Source organism: Carcharodon carcharias, chromosome 3 (genome assembly GCF_017639515.1).
Source record: "Carcharodon carcharias isolate sCarCar2 chromosome 3, sCarCar2.pri, whole genome shotgun sequence".
NCBI classification, from domain to species: domain Eukaryota; kingdom Metazoa; phylum Chordata; class Chondrichthyes; order Lamniformes; family Lamnidae; genus Carcharodon; species Carcharodon carcharias.
In genome coordinates this window covers 183769079-183790001 of record NC_054469.1, presented here as the reverse complement: position 1 = coordinate 183790001, position 20923 = coordinate 183769079, and the positions used below count along the sequence as shown (strand labels likewise).

At 38.0% G+C, this 20923-nt stretch overlaps 2 protein-coding genes across 8 annotated transcripts in view; one reads left to right on the top strand and one right to left on the bottom strand.

The window, feature by feature from the left end:
- The window catches only part of jarid2b (jumonji, AT rich interactive domain 2b), a 414508-nt gene extending 397744 nt beyond the window's left edge, over positions 1-16764 (top strand). For all 5 annotated transcript variants that reach the window (XM_041183795.1, XM_041183794.1, XM_041183797.1 and 2 more), the window contains 3 exons: positions 465-648; positions 3870-3977; positions 15510-16764. In XM_041183795.1, the coding sequence (XP_041039729.1) occupies positions 465-648; positions 3870-3977; positions 15510-15689 (472 nt within the window). In that variant the 3' untranslated portion in view covers positions 15690-16764. The remainder of the gene's footprint in view (positions 1-464; positions 649-3869; positions 3978-15509) is intronic.
- A 1927-nt stretch (positions 16765-18691) lies between these two features.
- The window catches only part of dtnbp1a (dystrobrevin binding protein 1a), a 213446-nt gene continuing 211214 nt past the window's right edge, over positions 18692-20923 (bottom strand). For 2 of the 3 annotated variants that reach the window (XM_041184287.1, XM_041184290.1), the window contains one exon: positions 18692-19361. In XM_041184287.1, coding sequence (XP_041040221.1) covers positions 19150-19361 — 212 coding nt within the window. In that variant the 3' untranslated portion in view covers positions 18692-19149. The remainder of the gene's footprint in view (positions 19362-20923) is intronic. The other variant, XM_041184289.1, reaches the window with a different exon arrangement.

The following is a 20923-nucleotide window of genomic DNA, read 5'->3' as shown; positions in this document are numbered from 1 at the left end:
CATGTGTCGGTGCAGACTCGATGGGCCGAAGAGCCCCTTCTGCACTGAGATTCTGTGATCGTATTGAATGGCGGAGCAGCTCGAAGGGCCTACTCCCCCGCCAGCCAGTTTCTATGTTTCCTTCTCATAACTTGCTTTACCGCTGCCTTGTCTCATCAGCAAATTTGGCTACAATACACCCTGTCTCTTCATTCAAGTTATTAGTATAAATAGTAAATAGTTGAGGCCTAGCACTGATCCTTGTGACACCCAACTATTTGCATTTGAATGAGAACAAGCCTTCATATTTGTATTGGAATCTCCTTATTGTTCTAAGGTAATACAATAATGTTCAAGACGTGCAAAGTGTTTCTTCGGTTGAATTGTTAAAAGTTTAATTCAGAATGCAAAATTAACTCTCCATTATATCATAACAACATGGCTATACACCATCACCCGTAGTAACATTTCCAATATTTCCTTAGGGATACAGAGTCAAGGCAGCGGCAGAGGCTGCTTGATGCAGGTTTGCATTCGTCAGCTCGCTATGGTAGCCATGACAGCCACCTCTCCATGATGGACATGAAGAAGAAACCACGGAAATGGTTAGCCTCTGAAACATCGGAGAGGCGATGCCAGATCTGTCAGCAGTTGTGTTACCTATCCATGGTGAGTAGAAGGGTTGGTCGTGGTGGGTTTTTGAGATGTTCAGTATCTGAGCATAGTTGTTGTCTAATCACTAACCAAAGAAAGCAAGTTGTTTTGTTGGTCCCAAAACACTTTGGTAAACCCAATCATTACTGAGTGCTGGATGAATTTTGGCTTCTGAGCCAGAGTTTCAAGAATCACATCAGGGCTTGAGCATATAACCTATGCTGACATAATAGGAGATTCCATCATTAAACCCAGGCTCCTGCCTATTTGTCAGGTAGATGAAAAAGATTCCAGTACACGATTCAACAGGGAGCAAAAGTTTTCCTGATGCTTAAACAACATTTCTCCCTCAATCAACATTACCAGAGTAGATCATCTAATCATTCTTCTTGTGCATAAATTAGCTGTGCTTGTGCTACTACAGTGACTACACTTGAAATGCAACCTATTCATTATGAACTGCTTAAGGACTTTCTTGGAACATGAAAGGTACAACATAAATATAAGTTCTTAGATGAAAGAAGGCTTGCCTTGTCTCTGTAAATAACTATGTTATTGCACTGAATCACACAGACAAGAAAATCCAGCTTTGATCTATACCAAGTCGGATGGTCGCAACCAAGGTGGGCAGCTACAATTTTTACAGAATAGTGAGGAGAAAATTCAGTCAGTGCTTCTACTCCTGGTTACCGTCCAGAGTGTGACCCTTGTATGTCAGCACATTGAGCATGGCAGTCATGCCCTTCAAGAAAAATAGGCTGCTGACACTCGATGTATGGACTAATACTTGAAGGGTTAGGGCTGCTGACATGTGAGCAACTGGATCCTCAGTTGAGGCCTGCTATTCTGGAGAAAGGAGGAGGAAGACATTGATAAAATAATCCAGTTAGCAATTGGTAACATTACAAAGTTTAATTTCATATGAGAAGTGAGGGTCATGTAGAAGCAGATGTCAGAGCTAAGATAGGTATGTCACCTGAATCCGTGAGATAATGTTGCATGCATTTTTTAATACTTATTCTATCCTTTTCCACCTTGACATTTGTGCTTTACTACTTAATTTCTATCTAAGCTGCAGTTACCTTGCAGCTCGCAATGTGGGACCAGCACTTGCTAGTTGAGTCATGTGACAAAAGAAGCACTTATAAAATCATTGAAATTTTCAACACAGAAGGATGCCTGTTCTGCCTGCACTGATTGTTTGAAAGAGTAGTCGTGCCAAGTCCCACATTTTGCTCTTTGTCTGTAACCCTGTAAGTTCCCCATCCTTAAGTACCTGTCTAGCTCCCTTCTAAATTATTTTGTGGCATCAATTTCCACCGCCTTGATGGGTATAGTGTTCAAAATCCTAACGAATGAATGAAAACATTTCTCCATATCTCCCCTCTAGATATTTTGTCAATGATTTGAAACTGATCTCTAGTTATTGACCCACTTACCAGAGGAAATTTTTTTTGCTATCTATTTTATCAAAACATCACATCCTCCTGAAAACCTCCATTAGGTCACCTCTTAATCTTCTCTGATCCAATGCAAACAGTCCAACTTCTCATAACTGGTGTGCCTCACACCTTGCTAAAATCTTCTGTACCCTTCTTGAACTCTTGTGGAATTAAAATAAGTAATTAAAAGCCAGCTTTACACACAATTTGTTTTAATTGGTAATGTGGTTGTAACAGCTAGTCTTAGTTAAAGAGATGCCAAGTCATTCAGTTTAATTACAATCAGCTTAAGGAATTGATTTATGTTTCATTGGAAACTTCTTTGAGCTAAAAAGACAGCTATTTAAATGTGCTTGTTTTTGACTATTTTCTGGACAGAAATTCCCAGCCTGGCTAGTTCAAATGTGAGACCTTGACTGAAGTATTCATAGAATGATGAGCCAGATAGCTTCTTGGGAAATAACTAAGGGGAGAGGAAGAGCCACCACGCAAGAATACAAAATTTAGCATCTGGAGGAGCAATCAAAACTGTTTAGTTATTTGCTGTTTGCTCAAGGACAGAGTCAAGTTTAAAAATATTATAAAACCTACTGTCTCTCTGCTGCTGCTACTTTTGTGTGTTAGTCAAAGCCTTAGTTTTAGGCTGACACCTAAATTTGTTAGCCTTGACTCAGTGGTAGCACATTCATCTGAGTTTAAGGTTCAAGCCCCACTCCAGAGACTTGACCTAATATACACTGACAGTGTATATTCAGTGCAGTACTGAGGGAGATCTGCACATTCAGATGAGACGTTACTCTGAGAATCTGTCTGTCCTCTCGGACATAAAAGATCCCACAATGGTAATTGAAGAGCAGCAAGGGAATTCTGTTAGGCTTCGTGGTCAACATTTATCCATCAACCAACATCTTAAACAGATGATCTAGTTGTTTATTTCACTGCTCTTTGTGGAAGTTTGCACTGCACAAATTGGCTCCATGTTTCCTACATTATAATGGCAACCACACTTCAAATTAACTTAATTGGCAATAAGATGCTTTGGGACATCCTGGGATCATGGAAGGCACTATATAAATGCAACCTTTTTAAGAAGTCCTGAGCTACTGCAATGTCATTTGCTGTTTTCTGAAGTCAAGGAGGATGACATGAGGTAATATGAAAAAAATCAAAAGCAGGAAATAGCGAGGAAGGATATTTGATCTCTGAATGTACTTCAATTTTATCTAGATAACTTAGCAAAGTGCAAGCCCCCTCTGAGAGTTGGAAACAAAAGTTCACTTATAGGAGGGGTCTATGGCATTGAACCTCCTAAAACACTGACAGTAGAAGGGGGTTTAAAAATTGCAAGAATTCAAAACATTTAATATATTTCAGAATAGACTGCAGATGTTCAAGATGGCAGCTCACCACCACCATTTAGGGAGGGCAATAAATGTTGGTCTAACCAGCAACGCCCACACTCCATGAATGAATAAAAAAAATATTGTCTGGGTTCATGATTGAGACTGAGATGCAGTGGAGCATAGGACAAGAAAGAATATTGGGGTTTGCTTAGATAATAATACGTAGTGAACATGGACTTGCCTTCAGGAGAGATGGAAATAATTTTAAAAATATACAACTAGTACCTCAGGCTGCAGTGGCCTCTCCTACCTCCATAAATATCTCAAATATTACACCAGCAATACCTCAACTGTACCTCTAGCACTCCAATAAAAGTTTTGATTTTGACAGCACATTGAATTGCAGGTTGACCAATTTAAAGTACTGACCCACAAAATTTCATCTACCTAGGTAGTACAAGAAAATGAGAATGTTGTCTTCTGTCTCGAGTGTGCTCTTCGCCATGTAGAAAAGCAGAAATCCTGTCGGGGATTGAAGATGATGTATCGCTACGATGAGGTTTGTTGATGGTAGATCTGTGCATTTTCTGATTACAAACTGAATCTGCCTCCATTCTGTAACCCCCTCACAGGTGTAGAGGCATCAATCAGCTTGACAGGTTCTAGGGTATATCATCAAGGACTGTGCAAAAATGTCGTCATGATATTGTAGATAGATTGCAGGTGATCTACTCCTGCATTGTATCAAGCCCCAGGATCTTGTGCCATTTCATCTTATCTAAAGATTTTCTTTACTAAAGCTTGGGTAAAATCTACAGCAGGAGCTTTGATTAAGATGGTCAAGAATATCAAATGGCCTGTTCTTTAATCTGTCCCGCCCAAACCTTTTTCCCAGGTTTCCCTGGAAATGATGTGTCTTGGGTAGGAATTATTTATGACTTTCACACCTCCCATGTTGGGTGTTGGAGTGGGGTTGGTGGACTTAGAAACACACAAATACACTATCTCTCACAGGCAGTATCTTTACTTAGCCACTAACATACACATTAAATAAGAGACGAACTAGATCTGTCCTGGGGTCTTTGTACCCAGTTGGCCAAACTGGTGATCATGCAAAGTCTGTTGAATCTTCTTTCCGATAGATTAGGGCCCATCTCTCCTTGCTGGCTATTTTCAGCATTCGCCTTATTTTGTTTTTGTAAAGCCCCTTTTGTTAGGTTGTTTAAAGCAGATTTTCCCCTTCAGTCCCTCCAAGTATTTTGTTGGGCCTTCCTCCCAAGATATACTTTCCAATTCCCTTACATATTTCCTTTATAATGGTGAAATCATTATTTATATGTATGTTTTAACAAGTGGCAGGAGCAATTGTTCCTTTTATTTTTCAGCAATAGTTTAATTTCAATTTTAAGTAAATGGATTCTTGCATTCTGTTACAATCAACGTAAACAGCCCAGTGCTTAATCAGAATAATAAGTCAAAAAATTTGAACTAAAATGAAAGCATATGACAATAGGTAGACCCTGCGGGTTTCTCCTGCATTATAAATGACTTCCCACTATTCTTGTCCCAATTCCTGTATAATCCTTTCAAATTTCCTGTTTCTTTTGTTGCATATGTACCACATGCTTTTGAGAGGCTATATCTTGGTTTGTCACTGATTTTGGAATTAAATAATAGAAGTGGGTTTGAGAGTTCAGACATAATCTCATTGAGAGTCTCTGCTTCCTTGTGGAGATTGCTTCTCACTTGGATCCATGTTTTGCTATGGAAACTTTAAGACTATGTCTACTCCTTGTCTCCTGCCTTCATCTTATAGCTGATTTATAAAATATCACAGCCACATCTTTCCATTTATGTGGTTGGCACATATGTACCCAGACCCTGTCTTGTAATTCCTTATCTGTTTTTAGTTTCTCTACATTTAAACCAACAACTATTCTATCTGTAAAGAAATAGTAACTTAAACAGCATTGTTTCCACTAACTCTAATAAAATTGTGATCTAGAAAACTTAATAAACCTAGCAAAGCTTTAAAACTGGAAAAAAAATCAAAGGAATTATATTTGAAAGTTAGCACACATGCCTATGTCTAGAAGTGGTGAGGTAACAGTAACGCTAACTTCTTTTCTCAAACTTGTCCTTCTTTCTGTAGCCTTCAACATCAACAGTTGTGTGTACATCGGATGGCCTTCACTTGCCACCAGTTGATGTAAATGTCCAAAAGCAGCTCAATTTTTTAGAACAGTGATTTCTAACCTAGTCCCTCTAAATACCTTCTTAGACTATTCCTACAATGTCTGCTTTGAGGGGTGGGAACTACATTCCACCCTTCACTCAATTGTATTTCTTAGAATTTGAGAGTCTCCTGCAGAAGGCTAAGTTATTACATCGACCAAGCCTTCTAAGCATTTGTTTTGAGCAATACATTATGATGTATAACAAAGAAAATCATAAAACATTGTACAGAAAGCTACAGTTTACCACAAATTCGTGGATTAAAAGATTATCTAGCTCCCCTTTTACCTGTATCTATCTGTTGGATCATTCTTGCTAATTTCTCCCTAGCCCTTAATTGCCCAATCAAAGTGCTATATTTGATTTGAATCCCTCTGACAGCCACTCTATCCTGATTGTTTTGTTAAAAAGTGGATCTCTCTTATGCAATGTGTGTCAGTGCCATGAAATTTAAAATTTGATCTCACTGTACTGAACCACATAAAATGGTTAATGTTATGCTGTTATCTAGTAAGTATTGTCTGAGACACGTTCTTCAGTGAAAATTGAAGTATTTCCGCATACTAGTTGCTTCACATGTAATAAACCATATTTGTGAGTGCACACACTACTATCCCAATATGCCACAGGTGACATTTGATATAAGCTGTTCTTGAGCTTTCTGTTTATATTGTCAAAAGGTCAGGGATGTTGAGAGATCTTTTGTCTCCCCACCTCAATGCAATTGGTTCCAATGTCTTGGGCAGTGAACTGGCAATGGAATGCGGTTTCCTCATTGTTCAGTATAGGCAAAGGCACCAACATCTCCAAGAGCTTACCAAATAACTATTTTTGGCTATTTTTCCTGACTTACATGAGAAAATACATTGATACCAGATTTATATCTTGTGTCCAGATGATTTGTTCCAATTCAGGTAACAAAATTGCTTTTGGAAAAATTCTTATTTGGTGGGAATTTTTGATGGGAAAATTCCCATTTCCTTATTTCTCCCATATCCTTGATCACTTCCCCTCATTCAATGTTACACAGTAATTATCATTTCTTACTTATGAGAACTGGAGGAACTTCACTGTCCAATGCAATATCCTCACATATTTAAAATATAAATCTAATGCTCCCACTTTGTCTAAGTTTAGTTTGTTTACATATTTTATTTGTTCTCTTTTAGGGGATCTATTATTTCCTAAATGTGACCTATATTGTACCTGTGTTTTATCATTTCTAAATATCCCAATTCGAAAGAGCATTATTGTTGGACTGCCAGGTCTCAATGTTCAATTTTATTTCCTTTTTTTTAAAAAAGAAATTTCTTCCTTGATGCACAGGAACACCTAGACCACATTCCTCACTTTCTTTTTAAAGAAAATTTGATTATCCCATTAAACTTTAGATAATTTTCCCTTCTTGAACGCTTGAAATAGCAACTCATATCAATTTATCTGATCCATTCCAATTTCGGAAATAAATGATGCTCAAACTTGGTGATTTTATGTTTGAGACAGAAGTGCTTGCAATTACTTTGGAAATAACTGGTTGGAAGATAACAAATTAACTTGAATGGGATAATTCTGAGCCCTTGAAAGGCAAAATCTTAAGTCCAGATTGTCACCATGCTGTGACATCTGATGCCTGCTGATAAATTATTAAAACTGTTAGATCTCTTGCTGTGCCATCCGTATTCTCACTATAGAAACCTATTTAAAAGATTTAAAAAATCCATTAGGCTCTGCTTAAGAGCCCAAGGGGTTAATTTGTCAAATCATTATTCCTTCTGTCGCTATGTGAAATATCCACTAAAAGTTAAGAAACTTTTATTTAGTAATACCCAATAAACTTGGATTCAGCAATACAAAAGTTGTTGCATGGTAAGTTGACCATAAAATAAAGCTGTCAGCTGAAGGAGCTAGCTCCTTTGTGTGTTTATAAGAAGGCAGAGTGAAATATTGTCAGACGCCATTGCGTCATTTCACATAAATTATAAAAATTGTCCCATTCAGAAAAGAACCAAGTGACACTTCAATTCCTTGCACCTTTTAAAACTTAAATCTGTACAAAATTGCCTGATACAATTAAATTCAGGAGATCTCAGCTTTTCTCTTTTACTTTTTCAAAACTTGAGCTGCAAAGGCACAATAATGTTACCAAATTACAGTCCATCCCCAGAATTAAAAATCAGTTTAAAAGCAGAAATCATTAGCAGGACCACTATTATCTTTAAACATTCTGTGAAACAATTCTGTAGTACAACCCAATGAGAGACCCTCAAAATGTCATTGTACTACTCAACAGCAGTAGTATTCCCTAGTACCACCAAGATGATTAAACAATCAGAATCTCCTCAAATCACTGAGTCCTTGGCATTGGTCAGTAATTCAAAAATGCTGATTTTTTTAAAAAAAAGTGAGGTCTCTTGCCAGAATTAGTCTTTCAATCGAAATTTCACTGTGGCTGCAAAGAAAGCTCAGTTTTCACAATTTAATCAGGTGTTAATTCCAAAATAATTCAGATCAAAATTTTAATAACTATACACTGCACAGTATAGATGAAATAATCAAAGTAGCATGTGCCTACAAAACCTCAGTAAATTACTTTCTTTTCCCCTCTCTTCAGGTGTCTTTCCAAATGACAAAAAAATGAATCTAACTAAAGAAAGGTTTTCTCAGTAAAACAGAATCTTTTAGCACAAAAGGGAAAGAGGGTGGATCTTTCCATAGCTTGTGGGCTTTGAAACATTCAGACAGGCCTTTTAAAGAAACATTGGATGAAAACACAAGGACTCCAGCAACTAATGACTGTAGGGAAGGGACTGAATCCTTTTCTCCTCCTTTTGTTCCATCATAGATTAATTCAGTAATTTCTCTTTCAACCCAATTTACTATTCTGATTACTTCTTGTTAATACTTTAGTTGGGAGGGTGGTGGGGTGGGGAGACAATCACATTATCAGGTCTCTGGCTTCTAATTGACTTAAAAGAAGGCCATGTGTTTTTAATTCAATGCAGAAAGCAATAGCAATTTTTAGCTGTACTGCAATTAAGAAAGTGCTTTGAAACGTTCAATTGGATTTTTTAAATTCATTCATGAGATATGGGTTTCACTGGCTAGACCAGCATTTATTGCCCTTGCTCAGAGGGCATTTCAGAGTCAACCATGTGTCTGGAGTCACATGTAGGCCAGACCAGGTGAGGATGGCAGATTTCCTTCCTTAAAGAACATATTGAACCAGGTTTTTACAATAATCGCCAATGGTTTCTTGGTCATCATTAGACTTTTAAATTTCAGATTTTTTTTGATTGAATTCAAATTTCACCATCTGCCGTGTTGGGATTCAAACCTGGGTCTCTGAAATATGAATCCAGTGACGATACCACTATGCCACCATCTCCCACCTTGCAGATTGAACATGCTGCTGTTCACTTTAGTCAAAACAAAATGCACAACACTGTCTTTAACTTAAAATATAATTGAAAGTTTTCCCCAATTCTGGGTGCTCAATCTTAAATTGAAATGAACGTAATAAATCACATTCACACTTTGATACAACTTTAAAAATTTAAAGCCCTTTAATGGGCTATGAACTAAAAGTGCCAAATTTTATGTGCTGTTCCCAGGTCGCAAGCCCAAGGAGATATTCCCACAGTTTAAATCAGTTCAAAAGCCAAAAACATGACTGAAGTATCTCAACAATAGCAACTATGTTGATATGTATGTAGAGCAAGCAGTTAAAAAACTTAAAACAGCAGGAAAAGCATTGATCAAAGTGATTAATATTTCTAAAACTAAAGACGAGACGAGGGCTAAACAGTTTTTTAGTTTTAAACAGCTTGGTGCTGACATCAAAAACAAATATAACACAAAATACTTTCTTTTAAGACAGTTTCATTTGCAGGCCAGGGCGCACGCGTGCACACACATGCATGCACTCACACACGCCATCCACACAACACCCCTTACCCATGTGCATACACACACCACCCCCCACAAACTACTACTCCAGAAAGCCAGTTGGTGAAGGATAGAACTGGAGCCAATCTTTACACTTCATTTATTTAGAGTTGCACATTACAAGCATACACCTCCTAACCCAACAACCACAGTGTCAGTCTGTCTATTTATAGGGATTCAAGTGAACCACCAGTTAATGCCTTCCACGTGCCTACAATTAAACATAGTAATATACAATTAACGCATGGAAATTTTTCTTTTGTAAAACTGGAATAGAGCATGCTGAAAATGCTTGCCTTCTATCTTTCTCAGTCACTTTAACTTTTGCTGTGGGCTTTTTAAGTTTTTTTCTTTACCCTTTTATTATAAATCAAATATTGGACTCAGAGCGGTTTATAGAACTTTCTTACAACTTTTCTATATTGTGAAAGACCTGATATTAACTCCTCCTACATGATCTTTTCTTTCAGTGATGCACTGTCCAAACCCTTTACTCCTCTTTCCGGTTTGGTCCTTCACTACTTGTGGTGTTTCCTGCCATCCTCTTTGGGTGCTATAGCCAGAAGGCGCCTCTGTTCTTTTGGCTCGAAGGATAGTTCTCACATACACAGTGTACAACAGTTATTATGTATGGCTTCTGTCTTGCCGCTAACTGAGTGCACAGCTCTTTCTCCGGGTTCTTTTCTAGACCTTCCACAGTAATTAAAATGCACAATCTACCATTATATTCTGGTGGTGTGTTGTAGAGCTCAGGTTTGGGCACCAATTTGTAGGAATTATTTAACTATTGTATTAATTATTTTAATTATTTCACACCTCCCATATTGGGTGTAAGAGTAGGGTTTCATGGACGTGGGATCTGTCTTAACAGAAGCATATGGATACATTGTCTCTCGCACACAATGTCTTTATTTAACCACTAATACAGGATTAATTAAAAAACATGGTTAGATTTATCAACCACCGATTCTCAAAGTCTGTTGAATCTTTAGATGTCGTTTTTCTGACAAACTGGGATCTGTCAGCTCTAACTGACTGTAGTGAAAAAGCTTGGTATTGTATTAGTTCTTATGTTTATTGTGTCCATTTGTCCTTTGTGATTCTCATTTGTGCATTTCAATGGTTCTTCAGGTATGCCCATATACCTTGTTTTACGCTTTAGTGTGGCTACCTGTCACATTTCAGTTTAATGGTGTCTTATACAACTCTATACACTCTGTTCCACTGATCCTATAAGAACCCCAGCTTTGTCTTTGGTTAGCTTTGACAGATAATACCCATTAATGTTCCTGTTTCTCAACTTGTGATTTAAAGAGGTATAGTCATTGTTAAAAGTTTCACTGGTAATTGGTCAGTGGGTGGTACATTCACCTCTGAATTAGAAGGTTATGGGTTGGAAGTCCCACTCCTTGTCTTGAGCACAAACATCAAGCCCAACACTCAAATGCTGTACAGAGGGAGTGCTACATTGTCGGAGGTGCCATCTTTTGAATGAGATATTAAATTGAAGCGCTGCTTGCAAGATTCAACCACACGGCGTGCAGGAATGTGTGATGCAGGAGACAAACAGCTTATACACAAGCAGCAACCCCTTTAAGATAAGGTCATGTGTGGCAGTCTTAGAGGGACCGTGCAGTGCAAAGGAAATTAGAGACAGCATTGTCTAACAGCCCTCTCAGAGAGGGGTAAAACAAGAGCAAGAGAGTTATCCCCAGTATCCTGGCCAATAATTATCCCACTATCAACATCACAAAAAACAGATTATCTGCTCATTATCACATTGCCATTTGTGGGAGTTTGAACGCAAATTTCCTGCATCACAACAGTTACATTTCAAGAGGATTTTATTGGCTGTAGAATCTTTGGGACATCCTATGGTCTTGAAAGGCGATGTATAAAAGAAAGTCTCTTTCTCCCCTCTTTCTAATATATTATTGAGTTTTCCAGCATCCACATTACTTTGTTTACGTATTAAAGTTCTGCTTGTTAGGGATGCTTAAATAAATTTTCACTTCACTTAGCTTCAGAGAATATTGTGGGCTGCCTTTCGTCTTCATGTGTGCTCTGTCTGGAGACAGGTCCTTGGCTCAGAATAGCCTTTCCATATCTCTCTCTCCTGTGCTATTCTTTATATTTTGGCACTAACTTCCTTGAATTTTCAAGCCATCCAGCATTGATATTCTCTTCCTCTTTTTGCTTGAAATCCCCCGCCATAACATCTCTTACAAGTCCGCTTTCTCTTAAAATGTGCCCTACCCAGTGTCACTACCTTTTTCTGATTACATTTAGCAAATTCCTTTGCTCGTTCACTTTCCTTAGCACTTCATCATTTGTTACTTTTTCTAACCAACAGATCCTTTCCTTTCTCCCCCAAACCCGCATTTCAAAACTATTTAGCAAGTTGGTGGTCTCCTTCCATAAGGTCCAAGTCTCACATCCATACAAAACGCTCCAAATCAAGCTCTTTACAAGTCACTTCTTGTGTTGTTTATTCAACTTTCTGGTTAACAACTCTCTCCTCCTTACCAAATATAGCCTTTCCTTGTTGTTTCTTTGTTGCATCTGCAGTTATTATGTTTCCTAAATACTTGAATTCTTGCACCTGTTCTTGTCCCTCTAGGAATATATGAATATTTATTGCTGATTTTGACATATGCATTACTTTGGTTTTGCCAATTTTTACTTTCTTTCTAAAGTTCCTGCCTGCTGCTGTTACCAATCTATTACTAGTTCTTGTAATCCTCCTTTTGTGCTTGCTACAAGTGCTTTGTCATCTGCAAATCTAACTGATGTTATCATTTCCGTCCCGATCTTAATGCCAGTTTCTGAGTCTTTAGATGCGTTTTTGATCATTGCTTCTGCATAGGTTCTGTTAAAGACAATGTCTATTTGCAAAATAAAGGATGATTTGTGCTCCTTAGAACAAGCTCGGTAGTATACAATAGGGTATATAGTCAAACGTATCAAAGGAACGCATTGTAACATGCAGTGGCATCCATCTGACTTATTCTGGTGCATAGCAGCTTGCATGCTTCTTCAGAAGTATGTTGAGAAAGAGCACTCTCGTCTTTTTCACCTCATGAATGACACCAGATCCAGATGCAGATTGTTTTCTTTCAGGATTCAGGAGAATGGATAACTATTTAATATAGTTAAAAGGGCTATTTTGTTAATGGCCTTTTTTCAGTTAATAGATCTGGTTTGGATACTACCAAGGCTAAGTTTATCTCAAAAACAATCTACCTACCAGTGGAAGAGCTGAGCTATTTTGGTTTTGCAGTAGCATAAAAAATGAAGATCTATTTTTAAGGTTCAGCCTGTGTAGTCATAGCTCAAGGAGCAGGTTGCTCGCACATATGTAGAAATAGACAAATCCAATTACTGCAACATACTGAATGATTTTGATTATATTCATTTGCATGCTCTGTGCCTCAATCTGATTGTTGTATATCCTATCTGCCTACTGAATATCTGCTACTGAAGACCGGGACCATTATTGGGTTTGAGGGTTTATTGTTCTTTGAAGTGTATTCTTTATCTCTGCTGAGAGTTTGAGTGCTTTTGCCACGATTTTATAAAACTTGGGATTCGTTAGTGACCTGACTGATTTTTTTTTTTGTCAAGTGGTCTCCATTTTCAAATCAAGCGTAGCTGATTGTCAAAATCAACAGGCAGAATAGTGAAGGCCCTGGGGTTTTAAGGCATCATCTGTCTAGAGTTTGTATATTCAATCAGGTTTCCCCATAACCTGAACCCACTATGAAGGTTATACATCATATAAATAATGAATAAGGCCCCATCTGGTAGGTAATATATACTTTCATTTTTTTGCTTTGAAGCTCCCCTTCATGTGTATACCAGTTTTTGTTTTGAGAAGATAGTGAGTCACCTGGTCTAAGGCCTTGTCAGTAATGCTCTTGTCAAAATGGCATCCATACCACAATGTCAGTAGTACAGAACTGTTCACTTCTATTCATCTAGCATTTGGCTTGATTGGTCTTCTGTCTTTGAGCAGAAAGTTGGAGTTGATGATAGGTGATATGCAGAAGCTATTAATGGCCAGCCCCCAAGATTGGAATATATTACTGACCCAGATTTGGCTTGTGTGCCCCATTATTTAGACTTTTACCCTCACCATGTGGATCAAAAAATATCCTGTAAGTTTCTGGAGGTGCAACAGGAACAGAGAAGGAAATAGGCTGCATTCAAGTCTAGCCAGAAACAAAAAAAGAAATAGAGGGAAAGAAAAAATGGGTGGCAAAAACAAAACAAAAGCAAGATAAAAGTAATTGGAAAATGTTACATTTAAATCTTTAAGAAGAATTTACTACATGTAGAAAAGAGACTCAACAGTTTACATTGTTCCCTTTCCTCTGGGCAGGTTGATTGGCATTGTATTAACAATTGTCATGTTGATAAAAAGGTACTTGTGCTATTAAGTACCAGCTGTAACTTTCTGTGGTTAGTTTAATATACAAATCCAACAAGTTTTTTTTTAAAAAGTGCAAGTTGAGGGCGAGCTGTTGTTTTCTGAGGTTACCAGCAGAGTGATGCAAATTGTCCAGCAACTTTCAGTAATTCACAATTCATGGTGTATTTTTCTTGCCAGAGTTTGCTGTATGACTTATACACTAATAACATGCAACACCATTAAAATGTGCTGTTATTTTGCCAGCAAGTTCTGGGCCATTTATGCACCTCTTGTATAGTTTGAACTGTCAACAGTTTCTTGTTCATACTTACCAATAGAGTTTGTCCAATAGTACGTTATTACAAATATTTTACCAGTGATGACTAAATTAACTACAGTCTTAATGACTTCCTGGATATCATTAGTTGAACGAATATGTCTCCAAGACCCATATTCGAGATTAGTGTTGGAGCATGAAATTCTTTCCATTTTAGTCACTGTATCTGCATCGAACAATCCCAGGTCAGGTGAAACCCAGCTAGATATAGAAGAGGGCAATGAACCCTATATAGCAGCAAACCATGTATGTGGACAATTTAAGATGCCCATGCAACTCTTCTTCTCTCTCCCCCCCCCCACCCCTCCTGGGCCTTATCTTGTATGGATCCCAATGTCTTCATATTTAATCTCTTCAGAGCAGGTGGTACGAACACTTGTCTGAAGCCTGCAGGTTCCTTTAACATCTGAGATTGATAACTTCTAATGATCCATAGGTATTAAGGGATAGAATGCAATGGTGGGTATGTGGAATTAGGTGTATTAAATGGTAGAAGAGACTCGCCAGGTAACTGACCTACTCCTGTTCCTGTGTTGTTCACTATGTACATGGGAGTTTGTTGATATCATTGGGTCCCAATTGAAATCTTAACTACTAAAATATTGTGGCTTTCTCATGAGATAAAGAATGAAGCAGTGCTTCTTGGACCCTACAAAGCTTTGGTATCTCTTGCCATGGGCCCCTCCCTGCAATTTGCTCTCTGCAGTGGTTGGCAGTCTTCTCTTGCCCAAGTTTGTTTTACAAGGGCAACAAACTGATGGCATGCAGGTAAGGCCTAGGAGTTAAAACACTGGGTTTCACATCACCATGAGGGGGGAATTTGAGAGGTTATTTTGCACCCCTCCCACCAGCTTACCTGAATCTGACCCCAATTTAAAATAAAGACTAATCTAATGCTCTCTCAACTCTGCCCCAACTCAGATGATCAGTGTACCAGTACATAAATCTTGGAGTCTATTGGAGTGACTCCATCAGTTGGTGCTGAATTGGCCAGTTTGTTTCTGCCGCAGTCCCAAAGCAGCTATGAACTGGATTATGACTTCAAATCAAGACAGATTTGCATTAAATGCTAATAGTTGGTGCAGATGTATCAAGAATGATGAGCTGTTTTTTGAGATAGTATAAAAATAGTAATTTTTTTTAATAATGGTTCAACATTACAGGATCAAATAAACAACTTAGTCAATCAAATCTGTGGAAAAGCAGCAGCTAACAGCAGCAACAACAACAATACAAGTACCAGCAAGCCTGCACTGAAAAGAGGGCCTCGAAAGCGAGCGACCATTGATGTGCCAGCAACTAGACTTTCGTCCTTGTCCAGAAGTGCTACAAGTTCCCCATGAAGTTGCCAAGTCTTGTACTCAATTGTTCTTTTTGTACTATAATTTGTGAGTACTTGCTAGAAGAATGCAAGCTGTCTTTGCACTAGCTCTAAAGATGACTTCTGTTTTGTTTTTAGAAAAAAAAAGCAGTTTGTTTTAGCATTAAAATGTTGGCTTATTTCTTTTAGGAACACCAGACGCTGCGGTTGGCAGTATTCCTTGGAATGCAGTAGTAGTGTTTTCATTCACTGTTTAAAAACCAAGTCAAAGGGCTGAACAGTAATCCAAGTTTGCATTTGCCCTTTTGGCTGAAGCAAACCTCTTTAAGTTTGATTTTTTGTTACTGTGAACAGGTGGGATGTTTTAAACCCGTTTGAACTAGGTTGAAGTTAAGTGCTGTGTTTTATCTTGCAATTTCAGTCATGCGAGCAGCTTTTTGGAGGAAGGGGGAGGTAAAACTTGAAAGAAACTGCTTCAGTTTGGCTAAGTTTTATGTTTTTGGTTAAGTGTAAGCTGAAAATTTTGCTTTTCTATTTAGAAAATTGTTTTATTGTTTTTAGAGTCATGGCAGCTGATACTTGATCTGGTTTACAAAGTATAAAAATGGTAATTTTGAAAGTAAAGTAAAGGTGATATTTTTCTCCTTACCAGCACATCACTATGCATCTGTAATAATAAGGCTGCCTGGCTGGAGAAAATTGTGCCTGACTTTCATTAGCAAATTCATAAAGTTTTTGGTGCTGTCAATCATTTTATCAAAAAACCCTACAATGGTGTCCTTTATCAAATTATTGAAGCAGGGCTCCCCTGTTTCGCCTTTGTAGATGTGCAATCTTTGTAACATTCCATTTTAATTCCACTTTCATCTCTGTGTTCCTTCTCCATCCTTCCTTTTTGAATCAGCATTAATGTTCAGTTCATTGGTGAGATGGTCACAATGGAGAGCCACTAGAGGATGTGCATATTTCTTTGTGAAATGTGAAAATGCATCTCCTTCATTTCTATTTGTTTTACTTTCCATATTTGTAAAAAAAATAAAGATTAAAAAAGAAAAAAGAAAACAAACAAAAATAAACTTTGTACATATGCCTGTAAATTGTTTTAAATACTTGAGCCTTTTGTGGGGGGGTGGGGGGGAGAAACAAGAGATGAAGAAAAGCCTTATGTTTCAGTTTCTTCATCGGTTTTGGATGCTTACAGGGTTTCTTGTAACATTTAAGTGCTGCTTACATCACTGAACAAATAATGGTGTAGCTGTTGCCCCTTTCAGTGTATTTTATTAAAAGAAAAGGGAAACGTTGTTCATTATAACTAGTTTTCATTGCTGAAAATGCAACATTAATTGTAGCTACCCATGTTGCACTGAGCTTGCCAGTGGTGACTGTCAAGAAGTCATTTTATTTTTTCCCCAGTTGTTAGTTGGTTGTTGTTGCTGCAGAAGACCGAACTGCTTTGGAGTATTTAACAACATAACTGATTTCAAGTGTTTTTCAAATGTGGTTGTCCAGTTTTTATGGCCTTACTATGTATTTTTTTTTGTTTCTTCTTTGAGAGCAGACATATTTGACTATTGCTTACTGATTGACATTTAATTTATTAGTTCTGCTCTGCACCTTTCCTTTCTGTGCGGAAAGAGTTCACGTTGTAATTGCAAGTTTTTTTTTACTTTTCAGGTTTGTACTTAAAAGTTTAATAAAACTTTTGAGCAGTTTCCTGTGAAGTTGAGTTATTACCCTTTAACTGTTGATCAACTGTTTGAAAATATTATGTATTATCTTCATGACTTTTATTCTGCATTGTAGAATTGGTATGTATGTAGAAAGAAATTCATACCCAACTGTGCTGGTAGCAGTTGGTATCTAAAGCAATACACCCATACAGCTCATTTAATTTTGCCTAGCCAAACACGAGTCAGTGGGAATCGGGGAAAATTCTGCTGGTTGGAATCATACCTAGCACAAAAGATGATGTTGGAGGCCAGTCATCTCAGCTCCAGGACATCTCCGCATGAGTCCCTCAGGGTAGTCTATTTGGCCCAAATATCTTCAGCTGCTTCATCAATGACCTTCCTTCCATCATAAGGTCAAAAGTTTTCGCTGACAATTGCACAATGTTCAGCAACATTCGTGACTCCTCACATACTCGAGCAGTCCATGACCATCTCCAACGAGAGAATTCAACTATTGCCCCTTGATGTTCAATGGCATTACTGTCACCAAATCCCCCACTATTAATATCCTGTGGGTTACCATTGACTAGAAATGGGACTGGACCAGCCATATAAATACAAGAGTAGGTCAGAAGCTAGGAATCGTGTGATGAGTGACTCCCCCAAGCCTGTCCACGTACAATGGAATGTTCCCCACAACACCATCTAGGACAAAGCAGCCCACTTGATTAACACACATCCACTGACATACAGTAGTAGCAGAGTGTACCATCTACAAAATACAGTGCAGGAATTCACCAAGGCTTCTTCAACAGCACCTTCCAAACCCACGTCTACTACAATCTAGAAGGAGGTCAAGGGCAGCAGATAGACGGAACACCACCACCTGGAAGTTCCCCTCCAAGTCATTCATCATCCTGACTTGGAAATATATCGCTGTTCCTTCACTGTTGCTGGGTCAAAATCCTGGAACTCCTTTCCTAATGGCACTGTGTACCTACACCACATGGACAGTAGCAGCTTTTTTCCCCCAAGGGCAATTAGGGACAGGCAATAAATGCTGGCCCAACCAGCGAAACTCACATCCTGTGAATGAATAATAAATTTAATTTTGCCTCTGCTTTCACCATTTAGTTCCTCCTACTACCCCCAAATCCAGCAAATAGTGTTTGGTAGTTACTTACACCTTGATGTTGCATTGAGTGCCAAATAAGTCATCACAGAGAGGCAAATCCCCTTGGCCTATCAAAGGTGTGAAAGGAAAGCTAAAAGAATCTAGGAATATAGAAACAGTTTTGATCTTTCAAGCTGGCATCCCTATAAGCTTAAATGAAAACTGGCAATGAAGCAGTAGTACTGCAAAACTCCTTTATTAATCTGAATGTCAAAGTGCACAACTTCAGTCAGAACTCTGATTTAATTATTTTTGTATTAGTGAAAACACAGAATAAACAAGCAAATTTGGATTTAAAGGCTATATACCATGTTGGGAGTTGCCTGGCAGAATAAGACAACCTTTAATAAATTGTGTGCATAGAAATACGGGCACTATCTTGTGGGGGTGGAAGAAGGTTCATTAGTCAAGCCTGAGAAATGTACTCCTATATTTGAAGTAAATCAGTAATCAATTATAATTTACTACAGCATGTATATATACAATTATCACTGTTAATCTGCAGCCACACTGGGTAACAGGCATGGAAAAATTAGAAGAGTCTGGAGTATCATTGCATATCTTTTACACAATGGATCTTTCATTCTGCAACATTCTTAACTTTTGACAAGCCATCTCAAATAATGACATCCAACACTTTATTGAGAGTCACTGTCAGCATTCTCTTTTAGATCTGAATTTGTGACCAGACTGGTATCTATTTGAACTTCCTCTTCGTCGGACTGGACTAGTGGAGTGTCATCGTCAGCAGAGGGGGAAGAAAGAGAAGATAATTTCAATCTTAGCTCAGCTTGGCTTGGCACTTGTAGAGTTATTTCCCTTTGATATGGCTCAGGCTCAGACCCAGACCCTGTACAAAGAGAAAAATAACATTTCATTAACTGTTCTCAGCTGAGGAAATCTCCACAGGATCATTTTATACCAGCACTGCACAGTTCCATGTAAATACATTTTTTAAATAGCAACAGGTCTGTGAATTTACTGAAGGTTGTTAGATGGTAATTCTGTTTTTTTTAATAAGATTTTACATAATGTATCTATTTTAAGGCTGCAAAACCTATCATCATAAAGCATAGGTCAGTGTTCAATTGGAAGATGCCTTATCACATTTTGTTTTGCAGATACTAGATGACCTCCTTTGGTATTGCTCAGTGACATCACTAAGACCATATAATAAAAAATATTGTTCTGCTAGGATGCAGTCCTCTAAGCCTGTAACTGCTGCTGTTAAATGTTCTACTTAGGTTAATTCTTAGAAACATTACTTTTATTAATATTAAAGACAGGTGTCATCTGGGATGGGGACAGGAGTGGACTTGTGGTGAGTTTTCCATGTTAAAATTTCTGGATTAATTAGGGGTAACTATGCCCAAATGTGGGTAAACAAGGCATGCAAATAAATGAAATATCTATTATGTACTTCTAGTCATTGGGTTTCCAGGTGGGGGGGGTGGGAAATGTTGATTCAAAAGGCAAGTTTTTCAGTAATGCCATCGATTAAATAAATCTTGCAGAGCAACCAAATGAGCAGCCACAGCATCTTGCTGAAATAGCCTAGTCCTAAGCCTTGTTCAGTCACAAATTGCAGAAGGTCTTAATACCAGGAGATGTCTTTAATCTGCTGCTTCTCAGGCATATTTGCTCCCTGTAGGGTCTCAGCATACATTAAAGTCAAAATGTAGTGTATGCTCACTTGAACTCCAAACAGCAAATAGTAATTTCTTACATTCTTCATACTTCTGAGGACTAAATACAAACCATTCAACATCGTGAATCTCATTTCAAGGTAAAAATTCAAGTACAGTTTATGAGAATGGGATCCAAAAAATGATTGTCATGATGGTTCTAGATTCCTCTGCTGAACACACTGTTCAAAGGGGAGGGATAAACCCAGCAATATGCAACTCACTCAATTCAATAACAGGGGTAGGGAAACAAATATTAATCCAGGTGAAAAATATGTTGGTTAGCAATATGCAACTCACTCAATTCAATAACAGGGGTAGGGAAACAAATATTAATCCAGGTGAAAAATATGTTGGTTAATCAAGTTCGTCAAACCTGACTTTTGAGATCAACAGAGGGTGGATGAGTTTAGTATTGTTGATGTGTATCTGGATTTTCAGAAGTTGTTTGATAATTTTACTAACAAATATTATATAGTAACTTGAAGTCCACAGGATTAAAGCAGCAGTGGGATTTTGATATTTCAAAAAAATGTAAACAGTGGGAGAAGTAATGAGTACATAAACTTCATCTGCCCATTTCAAAAAGTCTTAACAGGTGATTAATTTTGGTCAAAAGAATCACCTGGTGATGTCGGTACACAAGTCTTTGAAGGTGAAAGGACAACTTGAGAAGGCTGTCAACAAGGCAGACAAGAACTGTGGCTTTAAAATAGTGGCATAGAAT